Here is a 19,720-nt window from a genome sequence, read left to right on the forward strand (position 1 = left end):
TATGAAATTAGAACTTGAATCCTTCTTGCTTTTTATCTACCTTGCTAGATTTGATGTCTTATTATTATTTAAAACATTACAGTACATTATATTTTACTGTCAAAGTCCTCTCTCTTTTTGACCTGACAGGATATAGTGTATGTGTTTAGTAAAGTGAATAAGACATGCTGTTTATAATTGCACACCTTGGTTGCTCTTTGAATGATTTACCAACAATGAGTGACCTGCTTGTTTCATGATAACACTGAATAGTCTACTTAAGATTCTCCTCAGCAGACATTCTTGCCTAATACTGCGAACCTGAAGTGAAGAGAATTTCAGTATTTTGTTTAAAAGGAAGGGAGATTGTTCACAAATACTTGGCCTATGTCTGGTGCTTCTTTTCATGGAAATAGGAAGACTAGGGTCATGCTTAATAAAACATTTGTCTCATAACAGTTATGCAAAATAAGTGGTTATTGGTCAGGAGTGAAAAGGGTGTAGGGCGGATGGACTTCACTCAGACCCCAGGGAGGGGACAGAAGAGCACAAGGGATTGCCTTTGGAGTTGTGCAATATAGAGGTAAACTTCCCTCATGCACACTTTGTCCCATTTGTAAAGCCAAATAGGCCTGTTTTGCAATGTATTGGATTGAGCTGATAATAATGCTGGGGGCTTTTATAAAACATTCTAGATTCTGTTTGCATGAAATCTATTTTAAACCTAAATTATTATTATTGTAATCGGTCTTATTACAAGGTTTATACTTAATAGAAAGATTTACAAAGAGTTTATGATGCTTGATGCCCTTAAAACCAGTCTTGTTAATTTTTTTTCTTTATTTACGGTTTCAGTTAAAATGTTTCCAGTTATACAGTAAAAGTAGTTCTGTTCCTTCCGATGCAGAGCTGATTGAATGTCGTGTAATGACTTGTGTGCAGATTAAAAGTAGGGAGGACTTGGGGTGTGTCATTTGTGTGGATCAAGAAGCATTGTCAGTATTTTAGCAGAATTTAAATTGCAACTTTCCTGACTGGAATGAGCGATATCCGAAAACAAACTGCGTGTTTGGATGTAGGTGCAAAAATGACTCATTGCTGTATGATTTGTAAAAAACAAAATTTCATACACTTCAATGATGGATGGCTGTGTGTGCCTTTATTATTATCCAGCTCTTATTGTATTTGTTTGATTTACACCCCATGTGTAATGAGATGCCTAATGTTTGTTGCTAGAGCCGTGACCCCTTGACTGGTTACCTTGAAAGCAGTCAAGGACAAGTTGCATTTGTCCGAAAGCAAACAGTGAGCCTTCTCTGGCCCTTGCTCTGTTCTAGCAAAAGCAGCTGTGATAAATTAGAGGCTTTGATAAAGTTGTCTTTTATCCTCCAACTTTGAAGTAGAAGTCTAGTTTATGTCTAATGAACGCGCAGGTTCTGGGTGAGAGAGATTAAAGCAGATTCAGAGCTCTGGGTGTTTGTGATATGATGTTACTGGCATGGATGTATTCAGCTGTGGAGTTTGGCTGGAATTTTCACATTCTCAGGATGATCAGCTGTTGTTGTCTTTAAAGAAATCCTTTTGAATAGCCTTATTGAATATGCAGTGTGTCTGAGAGTGAGCAACTGATCTGTGATCAGAAATATGAACAGTAATAAATCTGGCACATGCAACTAAGCTAGATTTCACACACTGTCAAGAAACATCAAAAGAAGAGAGAGGCTAAAGAGTAAAAAGAAAAAACAAAACGTATGTGTTTATATAAAAAAGCAAAACAATGCAGATTAGTTTTCCTGTTTCACACAGGCAATAGGTCAGTACTGGTTTGACTTGTTTGCTTATCTAGACTGAATAGCTAGCATGCTGGTACATGTGTTTATTTGTTTGTCTGATAATATTGCATTACTTCTGCACAAATATTCAGCTTACCTCCTGGTATGCCAGTTCTGGAAAACTGTGTTTATGGGACAATAGCAATATAAGCGAAAAGTTTTGGAATTCAAGTTGATGGGCATTTTAATATTAGGGCCCCACACTCATTTCTGAGAACACTTGACCCCAAAGTCTGGTTCATTTTGATCAGTGAGAGCACAATTCTTTAGCACTATGGAACCATGCTTGAGGTGGCATGCAAATTGACTTCCTTGTTCCCTTCTTCTTTTGTGTGTCATGGTGGCTCACAAACCAAGTATGTGCATACTGCCACCTGCTGTATCGGAAGGTATAAAAACATAAGTGTACTGTAGCACAAAAAAATAATGTGAAGGCTGTCTAGCTGGGGAGTGGGGAGGGTGGAGTAATTGTTGCTTGCTATGCTACAAATACAGTGGAACCTTGGATTGCGATTAACTTAGTCTGCAAACGTTTTGAAAGACAAGTAAAATTTTAAATAAAGTTTAACTTGTATCAAGACGTTGTTCATTTATTATGAGTAGTATGCATGTGCTTTGTCTGCCGAGCGTCACAGCTTAGCCAATGTTTCTCGTGGATAGGGGACTATGGGTAATCGTCTCCCATGCTCAGTCTCAGTGCGCATGCATCACTCGTATAGTCAACATCTGTGCACGCGTACACTGTTTATTAGAACATTGTGACCACGTCTGTGCATAAATCAAAAATAAGGGTCATTAGAGAGGTTCCTTGTTTAAGACGTTTTTCAAGAGAGCAGTGTTTCCGTTAGTGTGTTTGTGTGAAATTTGTCCTACACTGTAGCCCCCTCCCCCTCCTCTTGTGTACACACACACTAATGGAAACAAACTAACTAATGGAAACACTACTCTGCTTTTTTTTTATTTTATTTTATCATCTTTTAGTTTAATTGTGTTCTTCTGGTGCAAATGTTTCTTTAGTTGTAGTGAAACCTTTTTGTTCTATGCTATCTTTTTTTATTTTAGGCCTCAAAAAGTCTTCAACATTTCACGGTGTATCGTTCTGTATATGGTTTAATGAAATAAAAATGTAAAAATTTGTGACTAAAGAACTGGATAATGGGTTGCTTGCTGTCTGACTCATTGTTAGATTGGCCCCAAACGTTGTCATTTAATTTAGTTTTGTTAAAAATGTTAAAAATAAAAGAGCTACTATCGTTATAGCTACTATAAAGAAACGTCCTCTGACTTTCAACTGTTTTTACTTTCAGTAAACTTAGTGTAAATATTTTTATGAACACTAAAAGAGTCAACACCATAAGACATGAACTAAAAATGTTTCAGAATGTGTCCCTGAATGAAGGGAGGCTCAAAATCAAAAGTACCAGTCAGTATCTGGTGTGGCCACCAGCTGCTTGAAGTACTGCAGTGCATCTCCTCCTCATGGACTGCCTATTGCAGACAGTCTGAGCACTGATGGAGGGATTGTGTGTTCCTGGTGTGACTCGGGCAGTTGTTCTGGCCATCCTGTACCTGTCACGCAGGTGTGATATTCGGTTTTACCGATCCTGTGCAGGTGTTGTTACACGTGGTCTTCCACTGCGAGGATGATCAGCTGTCCTTCCTGTCTCCCTGGAGCGCTGTCTTAGGCGTCTCATGGTGCGGACATGGCAATTTATTGCCCTAGCCACACCAGCAGTCCTCATGCCTCCCTGCAGCATGTCTAATGCACGTTCACGCAAATGAGCACACACATATATATATATATATATATATATATACACACACACACACACACACACACACACACACACACGAATTTATGAACTCCAAGCTCCTCAGTTAACTTACGAACTGGAATTCCCAACTGGTGATGTTTGAGGTAACGCGATGTTAAGTTGTTTTACATACTGGGCTTTTTGTTTTGTCATTAGGTTTTTTTGTAACAGACAAACATGCTATGTTAGCTTGTCCAGTCTCATGTCAGTCAAACTTTTAACGGACAAATCTTCCTGATACGATATTTATCTTACTCTCTTAGACATCACTAAAATTAGTAATATCCCCCATATTGCTGGCTGTATTTATGAAATTAATGCTTGCCTCTTAGTCTAGTTTAGCCTTAAACATCAGCCTTTAACTTTACAATGCAGTCAGACGTTCCCTGTTATTTTTTTAGTATTAAGTGCATATAAAATATAGAATAGCTTCTAAATACTATCTACAAACAAGTGAACGACATCAAGACACTGAGTACGTTTCCATAAAAAGTTATTTTCTATTTAAGAAGATGGACAGAGCCAGTAAGAGAGCAAGAGGCCATTATCTTACCATTCTTGTAATTCAACATAAGGTGACTGAATTGTCATCACTGTTTTTTTGGCACTCAATAATTGTGTAGTTTTGGGATTCTTTTGGTCATTTTCAGCAAAGCAATCAAGAAATCCCTGTTGAATCTAAAATAAGGATAGTTTAAGTCAAACTGTGAAATTTCTTATGAATGTAGACATAAAATGGATATTTGCAAAGGGTAGGGGTGATTAGCCTTTTAGCTGCAGTGATACTATTGTTTTATAAAAGGTTGTACATCTGTAAATTATGATGCCGGCTGAGTTGGAAAACCTGATTCTTGGAAAATTGACGGATAACTTGTCACCACTTGTCTTGGCTGGGAATTATGTCCACATCCCCCGTACAGTCCTGACTGCACTCCAGTCATTTCCACTAGGGCTGAGCGATTTGGCCCAAAATCAAAATCTCGATTAATTGAAGATTTTAACTCGATTACGATTAATGAAGGATTATTTTATTAATTTTTTTGCCCTCATAACACATTTTGTTATGTGCTTTAAGTATTTTGATTGTGCTTTAAGTGTTGAAACAAACTGGTGGTGTTACCTTTGGGCGTCGAAACTGTTTTTCTACAGTATCTACATCTGACTTCATTTTGTTCAGTGTCATCCTTACAGAAGCCAAAATGTGTCCAAATAACGGAGACTGCATTTTTCTTTGGTACAAGCTGCTCTTGTTGCTCAGTTGTCAGTGTTTAAGCTCTCCATGCTCGACATGTTGGCGAAATAACGTCACGGAGCGGGGTCACGTGACTCCACACGCGGTAATGTTTTTAATGGGAAAGTAATGGAAATAATCGACCTGGGAAAATTTAATCGATTATAGGTTCTAATTGTCGATTTTGATTAATCGCCCAGCCCTAATTTCCACATGTTTGACCCATGAAATGAATTCCTGGGGGGGGCTAGTGTTTCAGAAGAGAATCAGGCAGGCCTATCATGTCCTGAGACATCTTTATATCTTGATGGCAGCACTAGTGAAACGCTGGGTTGAGTGCATTAGTGTAGCAGGGGATCATATAGAGAAATGAAAGTTTTTAACTCTCATAACTGTGTTCTGTTATTCTACACAACTAAAAGTCCTAGTTGGACTTAAACCCCCATTGTATAATTGTTTTTTATAATCAGCTGTCTATGCAATGTGTTTAATTTCTACCATAATCAAAATATTTCTTTTGCCTCATAGCCCACAGTGCAGCTACAGCAGTAATGAATGGTGAGGGAGGACATGACCAGTCCGAGGAGACAGAGTCCAAGCAGGACGGCAGCACTGATCCTGATGCTGGTGATGACTCCAATGAGCAGGAAGTGATTGTTATTCAGGACACTGGCTTCACTGTGAAGATTCAGGCGCCAGGCATCGAGCCCTTTGACTTGCAGGTACATCAGCTCTGGTCCTGTTTTTACATAGTGAAAGATAAAAAGAGGAGTTTCTTTATTTAACAATTCTCCTCCTTTCCTGTTCAGGTGTCTCCTCAGGAGATGGTGCAAGAGATCCATCAAGTGCTTATGGATCGTGAAGACACCTGCCATCGCACTTGTTTTTCTCTGCAGCTCGACGGCAACGTGCTGGACAATTTTGCCGAGCTAAAGTCCATAGAGGGTCTCCAAGAGGGGTCCCTGCTCAAAGTGGTGGAAGGTGTGTTTTATAGACCAGTGCTGTTTTTTTACAAATGTTTTTTTTTTTTTTTTTTTTCCCTGCCTACATTCTTTCTATATCTGTGTCTTGCTTTCACTCTGCACAGAGCCCTACACAGTACGCGAGGCTCGCATTCATGTTCGTCATATAAGAGATCTGTTAAAGAGTCTGGATCCCTCGGACGCTTACAACGGAGTCGACTGCAACTCTCTGTCCTTCCTAAGTGTCTTCACAGATGGAGATCTTGGAGGTGTGTTTGTAACAGTTCATTAATTTGCCAACAGAAACAGCTGCAGCCTGATCTGCTGTGATTTAATACCCGTTATATTCTCACATCTGCAGATAGTGGCAAACGCAAAAAGAAGGGCAATGAGCTTGAACAGATTGACTGTACTCCTCCTGAACACATTCTGCCTGGCAGCAAAGAGCGCCCCCTAGTCCCCCTCCAGCCACAGAACAAAGACTGGAAGGTAAGCATCGCCCCGCTTTTTACAGTAGCATTCGACAAACTGAGCATTTTCTATGGATGTGCCCAAACAATGGGCAATTTTGAAAATGCTAATTAGCCTGTTTTGCGAAACCTTGTCTTGATCGATCTCATGTTGTGCACATAGGCGTTGCCATGCTATTACATTTGTATTGATGCACCTTGATATTGTCTGACACGAACATTCATCTTTCCTTGTACTGTACGTTATCTGCAGCCACTTCAGTGCCTCAAAGTCCTCACAATGAGTGGCTGGAACCCTCCGCCCGGTAACAGGAAGATGCACGGAGACCTCATGTACCTGTACATTGTAACTGCAGAAGAGCGGCATGTCAGCATCACTGCCTCCACACGCGGGTTCTACCTCAACCAGTGAGTCCATCCAGAACCTTTTTTTTAACATCGTCCTTCTTTTTCTGCCTTTTTCTATTTCTGTATTGCGTGTGTATATATAACGTTTCTCCTACCTTTGTCCTATATGGTGTATAATTATAATGTTTTTGTTTAGGTCCACCACCTACAATTTTAACCCTAAGCCTGCCAGCCCCAGCTTTCTGAGCCACTCTCTGGTGGAACTGCTAAGTCAGATCAGTCTGGCCTTCAAGAAGAACTTCACCGCCCTGCAGAAGAAAAGGTCAGGGCTTAATTTAATTAAATACTTTTCCAAAGTTTCCAATGAGTGTGAAAGTAATTTCTCACATGCTTTTTTTTGCAACCAGCACCATGTGCTCTCCTGAAATATGTTTGAAATCTCATTAATGTAAACTTTATTTTAGCACTGTGGAAACTTTTTTATTTGCTGGTGATGTGCTTCTTATGATTTTTAAAGTTAAAAATATAGTTAGTTGCAAGCAGTGATAAGCGGGCCCAAGCACCTGTGTCATCGTCACCTGGGCACAACACACAAACCTGTGTGCCTTTTGAGCATGTTAAGACCTCTATTAAGCACACTAAGACTTGAATATGCAAACACGCTAAGCACGCTAAATATGGCATAAGTATAAGGTATCGACATGTCTTTCTGGTGCGCCCAGAGAGCGATGTCTCTATTTTTTTTTTTTTTTTTTTTTTTCATTACTAAAGATAGGTGCTTGCTTAATTACAGGGGTTACCGCATGTTTGGGCCATGAAAAGAATTCCTGGGGGGCTAGTGTTTCAGAAGAGAATCGGGCAGGCCGATCATGTACTGAGAAATCTTTATATCTTTATAAGAACCATTTTTATTGACCACAAAATACTCTACAAAGACTTAGTTAAAATAGTTGTTTGGAGTATTTTGGCAATTTATGGAAAAAATAATAAAAACTTAAATATCCTACTTACATACATCCATCACTTGGGTTTTTAACGATACTGTTGCTTTAAAAAATCACCGCCCAGTCCATCCCTGGCATGTATGTAGAAAAGCATTCCCTGTAAGAGTCCTGATCTTGCTTTATCTGACTTCCACATGTTTGGTCCCCTAAAAGCAGCCCTATGAGGGCTAGCTCGCAGCTCAGCCCAAAATATTTTTGAATGTGGTAATGAATGCTTGTTGACAGATGGACAAAGTATTTTTTTATGTCCATTTTGAGTCAACTAAAATAATGTCTACAGCCAGAGTATGAATAATTTTTGTCTCACCCTCCTATTTCTCATTAGCCAGTTCTTTAAGGCGTGCAGTGCCACTTTTATTCTTCCTTGCGCAATATGAAATTATCTTGCCTCGTAAATATGCCTGTGACTCCCATATAGTTGAAGAGGACATCCCTGGTGTTTGGTTGATCTCAAGGAATAATGCAATCTCAGAGGAAATGAATTCAGTGCAAGCCTTCTCTGATAGAAGCAAGGAGTTTAACTTTCAGGGACGGTAGATGGATTGTGTATTGGGGATGCGCATTTTCATAGTTAGGGGACCATGATCAGACATAACTATAGCTTCATAATGACATTTGGTAATAAAAGGAAGAAGTCTCGTCTAGAAAAAAAGTATTTATACGGGAAAAGGTCTTATGAACAGAAGAAAAGAAGGAATATTCTCTGGAAGTAGGGTTACGAAACCGCCAAACGTCAGCTATACCATATGATTTAAGAAAAAAGTTGAATTGAACGTGCTGATTTAGAAAGGGGAGCTTTTTTGGACGAGCTACGGTCCAAAACGGGGGACAGTACACAATTTGTGTCGCCACCAAGAATAAGGTAGTGTGATGATATATCTGGTAACCGAGAGAAAATATTTGAAAAGAATGCAGGTTTATCCCAGTTTGGTGCATAAATATTGGCCAGGATGACTGGGAGGGAATAAAGCTGGCCCACCACAATGACACATCGCCTCAAGGAATCAGCCTCTACACTAGTCAGGTGAATGGCGTATTTTTCTTGATGAGTATGGCCACACCTCTAGCTTTTGAATAGAAATTGGATATATCTGTTCCGCCCAAATCCCTCTGAGCCGGAAATGAACAGCCATCCAGCCCTTTGGAAGTTTGGATTGCTGTCATCTTAAGGGGAAGTGTATGTATGTATGTGTGTGTATATGTATATATATATATATGAAATCCATAAAAGCAACTTGAAAGTAAGTGAAAATTAACATGGACATCTGACAGAATAAGTCTGGTAGAAAAAAAACAACGAAAAAAACCCTCCACCCCCCATCACCTACAAGAACATGGTGAACAAAATACCCTGCAAAAAATAAAAAACACACATTAAGTGTTTGTGTTGGGAGCTCTACAGAGCCAACAGCTCATGCTCCCGCCGAACTCACCAGACTGAAGTTACTCAAATAGCGCATTATGATATGTTGTAGAATCTGCGGAATAAGATGGTAATAACAACAAGAAAAACAGTTAAAGTAAGCCTATTGACTCCGGCAAAGGCAGTAAGATTAGACGCTTCTCTTAAACTGCAACTAAGCAACACAAGCTCACAATTAAGGAAGAGCTATATTATTAATTAAAATATATAATAAAATAATAATAATAATAATAATAATAATAAAATAAATAAACCAGAAAAAAAAGTAGGGAAGAAAACCTTAACGGTATATTAGTGATGTTTCCATCACCAGTGAGATTATTAAGTAAATATTGTCGTCAGTATTATCCGTGGAAAGTCTCCTGCTCATGACTGAATAGTACCTTGTACGCCCTCTGGGAGGAGCTAAAAACAATGCGAACAAAAGGTCACTGCTCCACTAAAACGCAGTCTAGGCTGGAAAACGGTATAGACGGATAGAAGTTAAGTGTTTTTAAAGTTTTAAGCCTCTGTGTGGATAATGTTCTTCCTGATATACCTCATGGCTTCCTCTGCATCTGTGAATACCATTTCTGTCCCGTCGTGTGAAACACGTAAACGGGCTGGATATAGGATGCCATACTGGACGCCCTGACGATTACGCAGTAGTTTCCGAGCCTCGGTAAACACAGCCCTGGCTTTGGCAACACAGCCCTGGCCTTGGTGTAATCCAAAAAGATGGCGACTGATTCTCCGTTAAATCTCAGCGGAGCCCGAGCGCGCGCACGGCTCAACACCTCGACACAGTCTTGGTGATAGTGAAGTTTAGCCATGATGACATGCGGTTTTCCATCCGATCTTCTTTGAGCCTGAAGTCTATGCGAGTGGTCCACAAGCACATCCTTCTCTAGTTGTAGTGTCTTTTAGCAGCCTTGAAACAAACATAGTAGAGTTTGATCCCTCTGTCTCAGCCACCCCCACTATCCTGAACCTTCTCATTCTTCCCTCCATGTCCTCGCATTTCCCTCTTGGCTCAGCTACCTCTGTTTTTAAACAAGTGACCACAGATTTTAAAGTTGTCACCTCGTCTGACCACGTTGATAGGCCGCCTTCCACCTCCTGTATCACGGTCTTCATTTGTTCTATTTCCGAAAGAGTGAAAGGCCGCCGCATTATTTATAATTTCCCTTTTAATGGATTGTATCTCGTTTTTAAGGGCGCTGAAGTCATCAGCAAGCGCATTTTTTTTTTAGTTCAGCCTTAATTACTGCCGAGATGTCTTCTTTTAATGAGTGAATGGGGACCGGGTAATGGACCGGGTGATGGTGGAGCACGAAGACGAGGTGACATTGGGCCTACTGTTGGATGATGCATCGTATTTATATTTGCGTAGTTTTTCCGCCATTGACCCGCATGTTAATTTTCCCCTTATTTCAAAGTGAAAATCATATAAAATTTTATATAGTGTTTTCGTAAAATAAAGCACTTATTATTATAAAAAACAAGAGTTCGGCGAGAGCACAAGCCAAACACGTCCCCGCCCCCGTCAACCCCCCCCCCCCCCCCCTATTTCTAACTACATATTAAATGTAATTTGTTGATACCCCGTTTGATTAAAGGCCTATTTTACTCTTTGTTAGTTTCCACCTTCTATGTTGTAAACAACTGAAATATCTTAAAATATTTGTGCTGCAGAGTCCAAAGACATCCATTTGAGAGAATAGCCACACCATTCCAGGTGTACAACTGGACTGCTCCCCAGATTGATCATGCAATGGACTGTGTGAGGGCAGAGGATGCCTATACTTCCCGTTTGGGATATGAGGAACACATTCCTGGCCAGGCAAGCTGTTTTTGTCCATTTGCAATTTTTTTAATGCTGTATAAGAGAGTGGTCTTGCTATTGAGTTGTTTATGCCTCTTTGTAGACCAGAGACTGGAATGAAGAGCTGCAGACAACAAGAGAGCTCTCACGGAAGAACCTGCCAGAGCGTTTGCTGAGAGAAAGAGCCATTTTCAAGGTAAGTGCACAAAGAACATTTTGAGACTCGTAGTATAAGGGAGTGTTATCCCCTTAGGACTCTGACCCGAACTTCTTTCAGGTTCACAGTGACTTCACTGCAGCAGCTACGCGGGGTGCCATGGCTGTGATTGATGGAAACGTAATGGCCATAAATCCAGGTGAGGAGACACGGATGCAGATGTTTATCTGGAACAACATCTTCTTCAGCTTGGGCTTTGACGTCCGTGATCACTACAAAGAGCTGGGAGGAGACGCTGCAGCACACACCGCCCCCACCAATGACCTGAATGGAGTGAGAGCGTATGGTGCGGTCGATGTGGAGGGGCTGTACACTTTGGGCACTGTGGTTGTTGACTACAGGTAGATATGGCCCATGCATCATTTTCCCTCAGTCTTTTAGCATTTTAGCAGTCTTTATTTTGTTCATTACTAAAGATAGGTGCTTGCTTAATCACAGGGGTTACCGTGTGACCGCCCAGTCCATCATCCCTGGCATCCTGGAACGTGAGCAAGAGCAGAGTGTCATCTACGGCTCCATTGATTTTGGAAAGACGGTAGTGTCTCACCCCAAATACTTGGAGCTGCTTGAGAAGACGAGCCGGCCACTGAAGGTGCAGCGTCATGCTGTTCTAAATGAGAAGGACACGGCGGTGGAGCTCTGCTCATCTGTCGAGTGCAAGGGGATCATCGGCAACGATGGCCGCCACTACATCCTGGACCTGCTACGCACTTTCCCTCCAGATCTCAACTTCCTGTCTGTGGAAGGGGAGGAGCTTAACCCTGAAAGCCAGAAGCAGGGTTTCCCTCGACAGCATCGCCACCGCCTGGCCTGTCTGCGTCAGGAACTCATTGAGGCCTTCGTAGAGCATAGGTAAGCTTGACAGATGAGTACTAATGTTGTATAGAAATCTATCAATTTAAGTAACTTGAAATGGGCCAGACCAGTGACTAATAACACTCTAATACCTAAAATGCCTCAGTAGCTCGACAATGAATCTGCAGGATACAAGGGTAATGAATCTGCAGGATACAAGGGTAATGAATATGAGCAATATGTTAAGATATAATATGTTATGAGCAATATGATAAGAGACATTTTCATTGACCTTTTCAAGCATTTTATGTTTTACACTCATCTTAAAATGGATTTTAATAGTTTTTTTTCCTCATTATTCAAAATTACACAAAATACTCTACAAAGACTCAGTTAAAATAGGCGTTTGGAGTGTTTTGACTATTTATGGAAAAAAGAATAAAAACGTAAATATCCCACTTACATACATGCATACCAATGGCGGCTGCTCTAAGACTACAAGGGAAGCTCCGCTTCCTCTACTGTGTCAAAAAATAAATGCTCATATCTGCACTGTCGTATTTATATTGGTTTTAATGAAAGTGCGCTAGAACGCGTTCAACTTCATGACTAGCTCGTTCAGAGTCAGGTATTTATAGTAGATTGTTTGACGCGATTTTTTTTGTCATACATTTCCGTGCAGCACAGCGCATTAAACCCTCCTGAAGCCCAGCTTCACTGGAGCTCTATGGGCAGCACAGAGTAGCTTTTTTCACTGCAGAAAAGCTGGACGGTAATTGTAGAAATGCACCAAAATCATTACTTCCAGGCAAGCTCAGCTTCTCTGGGAGTGAATGGAGCAGTGGGCGGGCCAGGACACTGGGCTGCTGCATGATGATTGGAGGAGCTGTTTAAAGGGCGGAACCCCTTTTTTGATTGACAGCATGTCTTAAGTATACATCAGCGCTACAGAGATTCCAGTTCAGTCCCATGCGGATTTGCAGGTGAAGTGGTACGACTGGTGATGTAAAACATTTTTGTTTGTACAAATCATTCTTTAAATAATAAAAAAAAACGTATTATAGCGTTCTTGACTTTGCTCCTTGTTTCAGCACTTTAGAGTTAGTTCGTTCATATAATTAAAGTAGCTTGTGAAAGGGGAAACTAGCTAGCTAGCAAGCTGTGCATAAAGGCAGACGGTGCTAATATTGTTGACCCGCTTTTGGCAAAACCATTTAGTAGTCTTCCTTACGGCAGGGTAGACCAATGCCCAAGATTGATCTGGTGCAAAAATCTGGAAAAAATAACAGGTCTTTTCAGCTCTCCTGGTATGACAAGTAAACTGGCTGACTGGAAGTGCTGTGACAAAGAAAATGTACTGTTGGTCATGCCTCTTGACGAAACCTTCTCAGGGAATGGGATGTGTTTGGTCAAACGTGGGTTTTGGAGATCTGGGTAACTTTGCCAGGGCATACAAAAGGCATGAAAAGTGCAAAGAACATGTGAGTTCATGTGCAAGGTTAAGTTGTCTGGGCAGGGTCAGGTTTGAACACGCAATCAATGAAGGTCTTCGCATTCAGGTGGCAAAACATAATGAAACAGTAAAAAAAAAAAAAAAACAGGGCTTTCCTAAACCGTCTAATTGATGTGACTTCCTTGCTTGGCCGTCAGGAGCTGGCATTCAGGGGGCATGATGAGAGTAGTGAATTAGCAAATAAGGGGAATTACAGGAAATTTACAGAAACATTAGCTAATTATGACTCTGTCTTGGCCATACAATTTCAGTCATCAGCTGTGTTTTTTGGGATGTCCCACTCAATCCAGAATGACTTGATCTCTGCTCTCGCAGCCACTGTTTTTGATCATATAAAAGGTGAAATTCAGACTGCTCCTTTTTTTTTTTTGCATGGCAGGTGGATGAAGCGACTGACATATCTTGCCATGCCCAACTGTCTGTCATTGTTAGATATGTGGATGGTGCAGGTAAAATTCAAGAGTGCTTCTTTGGATTTTTGGATGTGTCGGGGGTCGAGATGCTCAGTCTGTCTTTGAAGTTTTAACCGAGAACATGCAGGGCTACAGTTTTAGAGAAAAACTTGTGGCACAAACCTACGATGGGGCTGCTGTCTTTGCTTCATCTCTCAATGGCCTACAGGCCAAAGTTAAAGTAATAGCCCCTTGTGCAGTGTTTGTGCAGTGCTATGCACACAGACTGAACCTGGTGTTGTCCCAGGGTGCTAAATGCTTGCCTGAGTCAAGAATATTTTTTGCATCTCTCTCTGGGTTCGCCACATTTTTTTCAAAGTTCACAAAAAGGATGACTTTTCTTGAGTCTGCAGGGTCTTCAAGATTGTCCAGAAATGCTCCTACTCGATAGAATTTCACATCACAGATAGTGAGCACTGTGGCAAACACTTATGATGGCCTCCTGCAGACTTTTAAAAAGATTACCCAGGATGAGAGCATGGATCATGACACATTAGATGCTGCCAAAGGCTTCATAATGAAACTGGAGGATTTTAAGTCTGTGTTCATTGTACACATATGCACAAATATTCTCTGAGACAGATGTCTTTGATATTGTCCAGTAAAGGGCTATGGATGTTCTTTACTGCAAAAAAAGAATTGGGTTTCTCCTTGCTTTCGTCAAGGAGAAGAGGTCAGAGGAGGCTAATCAAGCAGTTTATTCAAAAGCAGCAAATCTCACATCAGGCGCTCGAGATGAACCTATTAGAAAGTGCCGTTTGTCACAATTACAGGATCCCCAGGACCGTTACAGAAATTTGTACATGGCCATCCTAGATAATCTCATGGAGCAGATTTTTCAGCGTTTTTCGAATTTGGAAAGCATGAGCTTCTTAGAATTAGTCAATCCAGGGAAATTTTATGAAATGTTTCCAGAGGAGGCATTTGAAAGTGTGCTGAAAAGTTATGGCCATTTCTTTGACTCAGGGAGACTGAGATCTGAACTTTAGATCCATATTCCGATCATGACTTACAGGGGAGCAGGGGGTAAGCTGTGTGATTTCTTGGTGTTTTTTAAAGACATGGAGTTGGATAGTGCAATGCCTCAGCTATACAAGCTGTTGTCATTAGTGGCAACAATTGGCGCTACATCAGTAAGTGTAGAGAGGAGCTTCTCTTAAAACGGGTCAAGTCATACATCTGCAACACGATAGGCCAAGACCGTTTGAGCAACCTTGCTCTCCTGGCCATTGAGAGGAAACTGGTTAAGTCCCTGGAAAAGACCGCCAATTGGTACGACAGTGTCACAGACCATTTTCTGCAAAAGGAACGGGGGGCAAAATTTAGATACAAATGACATAATGAATTTTATGATGAAGGCATAATATGAACTTTCCCTGTTTCAAAAGCTAGCAGCCGCCACTGATGCATACATACATAAGTGTTTAGATCAATCATTTGGTATTAAGGTTGGGTATTGTTTGGGTTTTTAACGATACTGGTGCTTTAAAAAGGGTACCAGTGCCTAAACCAATACTTAAAAAAAAAAAAAAAAAAAAAAGTAACATTTTATAGACTATTTATTGAAAGAACATTTATTTTAAATATACTCTCTCTCTCTCTCTCTCTATATATATATATATATATGATGTATATAAAAAATATTATATTAACGCACGCACTGCCAGCTAATGTCCGCAAGTTGTTAAACACTATGCATCCTTCTGCTTTTAATCCATGTGTCCTCAAATGTTTTATTAAGTTTGCCGTGTTTCCCCCTTTACACTTGCTGCATGTGTTGATGTCCGAAAATACAGCCATACTTTACACTTTGTTTAGTTTAGTGAGTTTTTAGGGTCCAATGTGAAAACGACATGACACTCGCATTACTATAATAATTAGTTGGATTTGTATTATCAAAGCTTTCCGACTTACGTCCATGTGCATTTTCTTAGTCTGGAAATTATTTTTCACATGCGGTGAGGGGGGGGGGGGGGTTGATGCATCCGTTTCAGGGAATCAGAGGACAATCAAGCATTTAATTGGCACTGGGTTTTTCTGTAACCAAACCAACATAGTACTTGGTTAAAGTACCTTTGGCAGCAGTGACGGCCTAAAGTCTGATTATGGATGATGCCACAAGTTTCTATAACTTTTTTGGAAGTTTCTTCCGTTTTTCTTGGCCAACTCGGGCAGGGTCAGTGCACAGCTATTTTCAGGTCTCTTAAGAAATGCTTATTATTGGGTTAAGGTCTGGACATGGGTCTTTTACAGAGTTATTATAATGTCACTCCTTAGAAAAAGGCACATGGCAGCGCGCCTGAAGTTTGCCAAAAGACACCAGAAGGACTCTCAGACCATGAGAAACAAAATTCTCAGATCTGATGCGACTCTCTGCCCACTTTACCATATAGGCCTGATTGGTGGATTGCTGCAGAGATGGTTGTTTTTTTCTGTAACCTTTCCCAGATTTGTGCCTTGAAACAATCATGTCTCGGAGGTCCACAGACAATTCCTTTGACTTCATGCTTGGTTTGTGCTCTGACATAAAATGTCGTCAACTTTGAAACCTCATATAGACAGGGGTGTGCCTTTCCAAATCATGTCCAATTAACTGAATTTGCCACATGTGGACTCCAATTAAGCTGCAGAAACATCACAAGGATGATTAGGAGAATCAATTTCTCCTAATTGTTAATTCTCTCAATTTTGAGCTTTATGGCAAAGGCTGTAAATACTTATATACACATGCTTTTTCAATAATTTTTTATTAATTAGCAAAAATCTCAAACTTTTTTCATGTTGTCATTAGGGGGTGTTGTGTGTGTGTGTGTGTGTGTATATAGAATTCTGTGGGGGGGAAAATTTTTAAATCCTTTTTAGAATAAGGCTGTGATATAACAAAATGTAGAAAAAGTGATGCCCTGTGAATACTTTCCAAATAGTGATGCGCGGGTCGTCTGGGTTGGGGCGGGTAAAGATATTGTCACTTTATTTGCGGGGCGGGTCATTAAAAACAAAATTAAATAAAAAAATCCATGTATGTTGCGTGCAATTCCCTATAGCCTATATTGAATATTTGGGAATATCTATTTTATTTTATTAAGTTCTTTGATAAGGTTACGTCACGTGACCAGTCACGAAAGCACCAAGCAGCTACCGCTGCCAGTCACAACAAAAACAAAGAAATCAAAGTGAAGATGGAAGACGAGGTGCGGGGGAAATTGAGGTCGGGAATTTACATCATTAAAAGAAAAAAGGTTAGGCTGCTAAATCTAATGTTTTGGAATTCTTTTTTTTGCACAGCGAACGTAAAAACGCTAAATGAACATTTCCGTGTGATAAATGGAAAAAAATGTCAGTGGTTATTTAGTGTAGGCTGTAAACTGTAGGCCTGCCCTATACAAATCCAAAAAAAAAAAATTGTTTAGCCTAGATTACAAACGCTGCTTTATAAATGTTTAAAATGTGTATCATTATCTTGTTATTAATATGATCTGATTTATCGTTCATATTCATATGATATGAATCATAATCATATAATATAATATGATATGATGAACTGAATTTTATTTACTCACTCACTCATCTTCTATACCACTTTATCCTGTATTTAGGGTCGTGGGGACCTGGAGTCTATCCCAGGAGGCTTAGGGCACGCGGCGGGGTACACCCTGGACAGGGTGCCAATCCATCGCAGGGCACACACACTATCATTCACACACTACAGGCAATTTGGGAATGCCAATTAGCCTAACCTCCATATCCCACTAAGCACGGGGAGTATATGGAAACTCCATGCACACAGAGGCAGGAATCAAATCCGGACCCTGGAGATGCAAGGCGACAGTGCTAACCACTACACCACTGTGGTGCCTGAATTTTATTTAATTATCAATTATACAAACATGACTTAATGAAAAAATGTTTGTCATAATTAGGTCACATAGAGATAGAAATAGAACAGATTGATAAGATCACACATTTTTATAGAAGCTTTTGGTTGTTTCTTTGACCAATAATAATATTAATACTATTAACAATAATACATATTAACAATAATGCACGTTTTAAATTGTACATTTTTTGTGACATCATTCCCATATTTCGGGAGTGGTACAATTTCCATGTTTTAAATGTTGTGGTAACTTTGGTTCTACGTTAAATATCAGAATACCACAATGCGCAGTGTGATGTCTGAAGCCTCTGCTGTTGACGAACACCAGCTTGCATATAAATTTTTTTTTTTTTCCCGGTCCAGTGCTGTGACAGGTTTTGCCACACAGATCCGCGCTGCTTGAGTTGCAAGGGTTAATTCTTCGTTTTTTTTCTTTTTTTTTTCTTTTTAAGAGCAGCTCGTTCACTGTGTGACACTGTGTTTCTCTGCATGTGCTACGACCCTCTTATACTTTTGATGGCAGTTGTCATTTTATTCTTTCACATATCTGTCTTGCAGGTCTAAAGACAATTCTCTCAACCCCATGGCTTTGTTTTGACTTTGCATTTACTGCCTCGCAGTACACCATGCTCATAGTAATGCTAATACCTGGTTATTCTTCTAGTTCGAGAGGGAACTGTCCGCTAATAGTTAATCGATTACAGAAGGGCATATTTTCAAAAGGGTCAGCAAATATACTTTTGGCGACTGTCAATATAGGTGTGGGAAAACACTGTGATTCCACTTGTTTCTTTTTTTAATTTTTTTTGCCATTTAATAGATTTAATAGCAATATCGGTTGTGTCGCATCTGCTTGGTTGGAACTAAACTCTGCACCCACAGTTACCCTTTCTGGGTATGTTTTGACACCACTGCTCTATACTGACTAGTGTCCCAGTTGCAGAAAAAATCCTCACAGCATGATGCTGCCACCTCAGTGTTCGACTGTAGGGACGGTTTTAATGAGCTGATGCACATTGCCAGATTTAATGATTCCGAATAGGTTGGGGCATCAGAACACAGGATTCAGTTTCTCATTTACGGAGAGTCCTTCACATGCTTTTTGGCCAACTCCTAAGTGGCTGTCATGTGCGGTTTAGTAAAGAATGGCTTCTGTCTGGCCACTGATTAGTGAAATGCTGGAGTGATGGTTCTGTAAGTCTTCCCAAGGGAACTCAGGATCTCACTTATAGTGACACTTAGGTTCTTCCTTCGTCTGCCCAAGGCCCTTCATCCTGATTACTCCCATGTGTGTGTGTGTGTGTGTGTGTGTGTGTATATATATATATATATATATATATATACAGGTGTGTCCCTTGTCCAATGAAGTCAGGTAGGCACAGGTAGACTCCAGTTAAGTTGTAAGTAGAAGTCGGAGCAGAGCTTAATGTCAAGTGTCATAACAATGGGCCTGAATACATGTGTAACTGAGGTATTCCCTTACTTTATGAACAAAACCCCATTTTTTTTACTTTGTGGAATATTATGTGTAAAATAAGTAATAAAAGTATTTACATCAATTTTTAAGGTGAGTGTGAAACATATGTGGAAAAACTTGAAAGGGTCTAAAAACTTTTTATTGTGGTTGTAAGCATATCTTATTGATTGAATGGTAGGAATCATGTGGGGCAACTCTACACATTTACACACACTGTGTTCATGATTAATTCTTTTGTCTATAATGCTCTACTGTGTTTGTTTCCTTTTAATTCCACTTACAGATACAGTACAGAACAATTATGCTTTTCCCAAATATTATTAAAAATCCTAAAGTTGTAATGAATGTCAGCAGCCCCATCCTCACAAATTCTTTATATTTATATTATTATTTTTTGTCCTAATGGCCCACATAATCTGTCCTGTATTACTTAACAGCAAACAAACTCATTGGCATAGATGCCTTAAATAAAATGTTAATGATAAAAGAATATCTTTAAAATACAGAGGACTTCTCCTTGCA

General features: G+C 40.0%; 1 protein-coding gene across 3 annotated transcripts in view; it reads left to right on the forward strand.

Moving 5' to 3' along the window:
* cluha (clustered mitochondria (cluA/CLU1) homolog a) overlaps positions 1-19,720 on the forward strand; it is a 37,734-nt gene that overhangs the window by 2,040 nt on the left and 15,974 nt on the right. For all 3 annotated transcript variants that reach the window (XM_053507300.1, XM_053507301.1, XM_053507302.1), the window contains exons 2-11: positions 5,385-5,578; positions 5,666-5,837; positions 5,944-6,087; positions 6,180-6,307; positions 6,542-6,696; positions 6,833-6,958; positions 10,738-10,885; positions 10,971-11,063; positions 11,145-11,425; positions 11,523-11,936. In XM_053507300.1, coding sequence (XP_053363275.1) covers positions 5,385-5,578; positions 5,666-5,837; positions 5,944-6,087; positions 6,180-6,307; positions 6,542-6,696; positions 6,833-6,958; positions 10,738-10,885; positions 10,971-11,063; positions 11,145-11,425; positions 11,523-11,936 — 1,855 coding nt within the window. The remainder of the gene's footprint in view (positions 1-5,384; positions 5,579-5,665; positions 5,838-5,943; positions 6,088-6,179; positions 6,308-6,541; positions 6,697-6,832; positions 6,959-10,737; positions 10,886-10,970; positions 11,064-11,144; positions 11,426-11,522; positions 11,937-19,720) is intronic.

This window comes from Clarias gariepinus, chromosome 11, assembly GCF_024256425.1.
Source record: "Clarias gariepinus isolate MV-2021 ecotype Netherlands chromosome 11, CGAR_prim_01v2, whole genome shotgun sequence".
In the NCBI taxonomy this organism is placed as follows: domain Eukaryota; kingdom Metazoa; phylum Chordata; class Actinopteri; order Siluriformes; family Clariidae; genus Clarias; species Clarias gariepinus.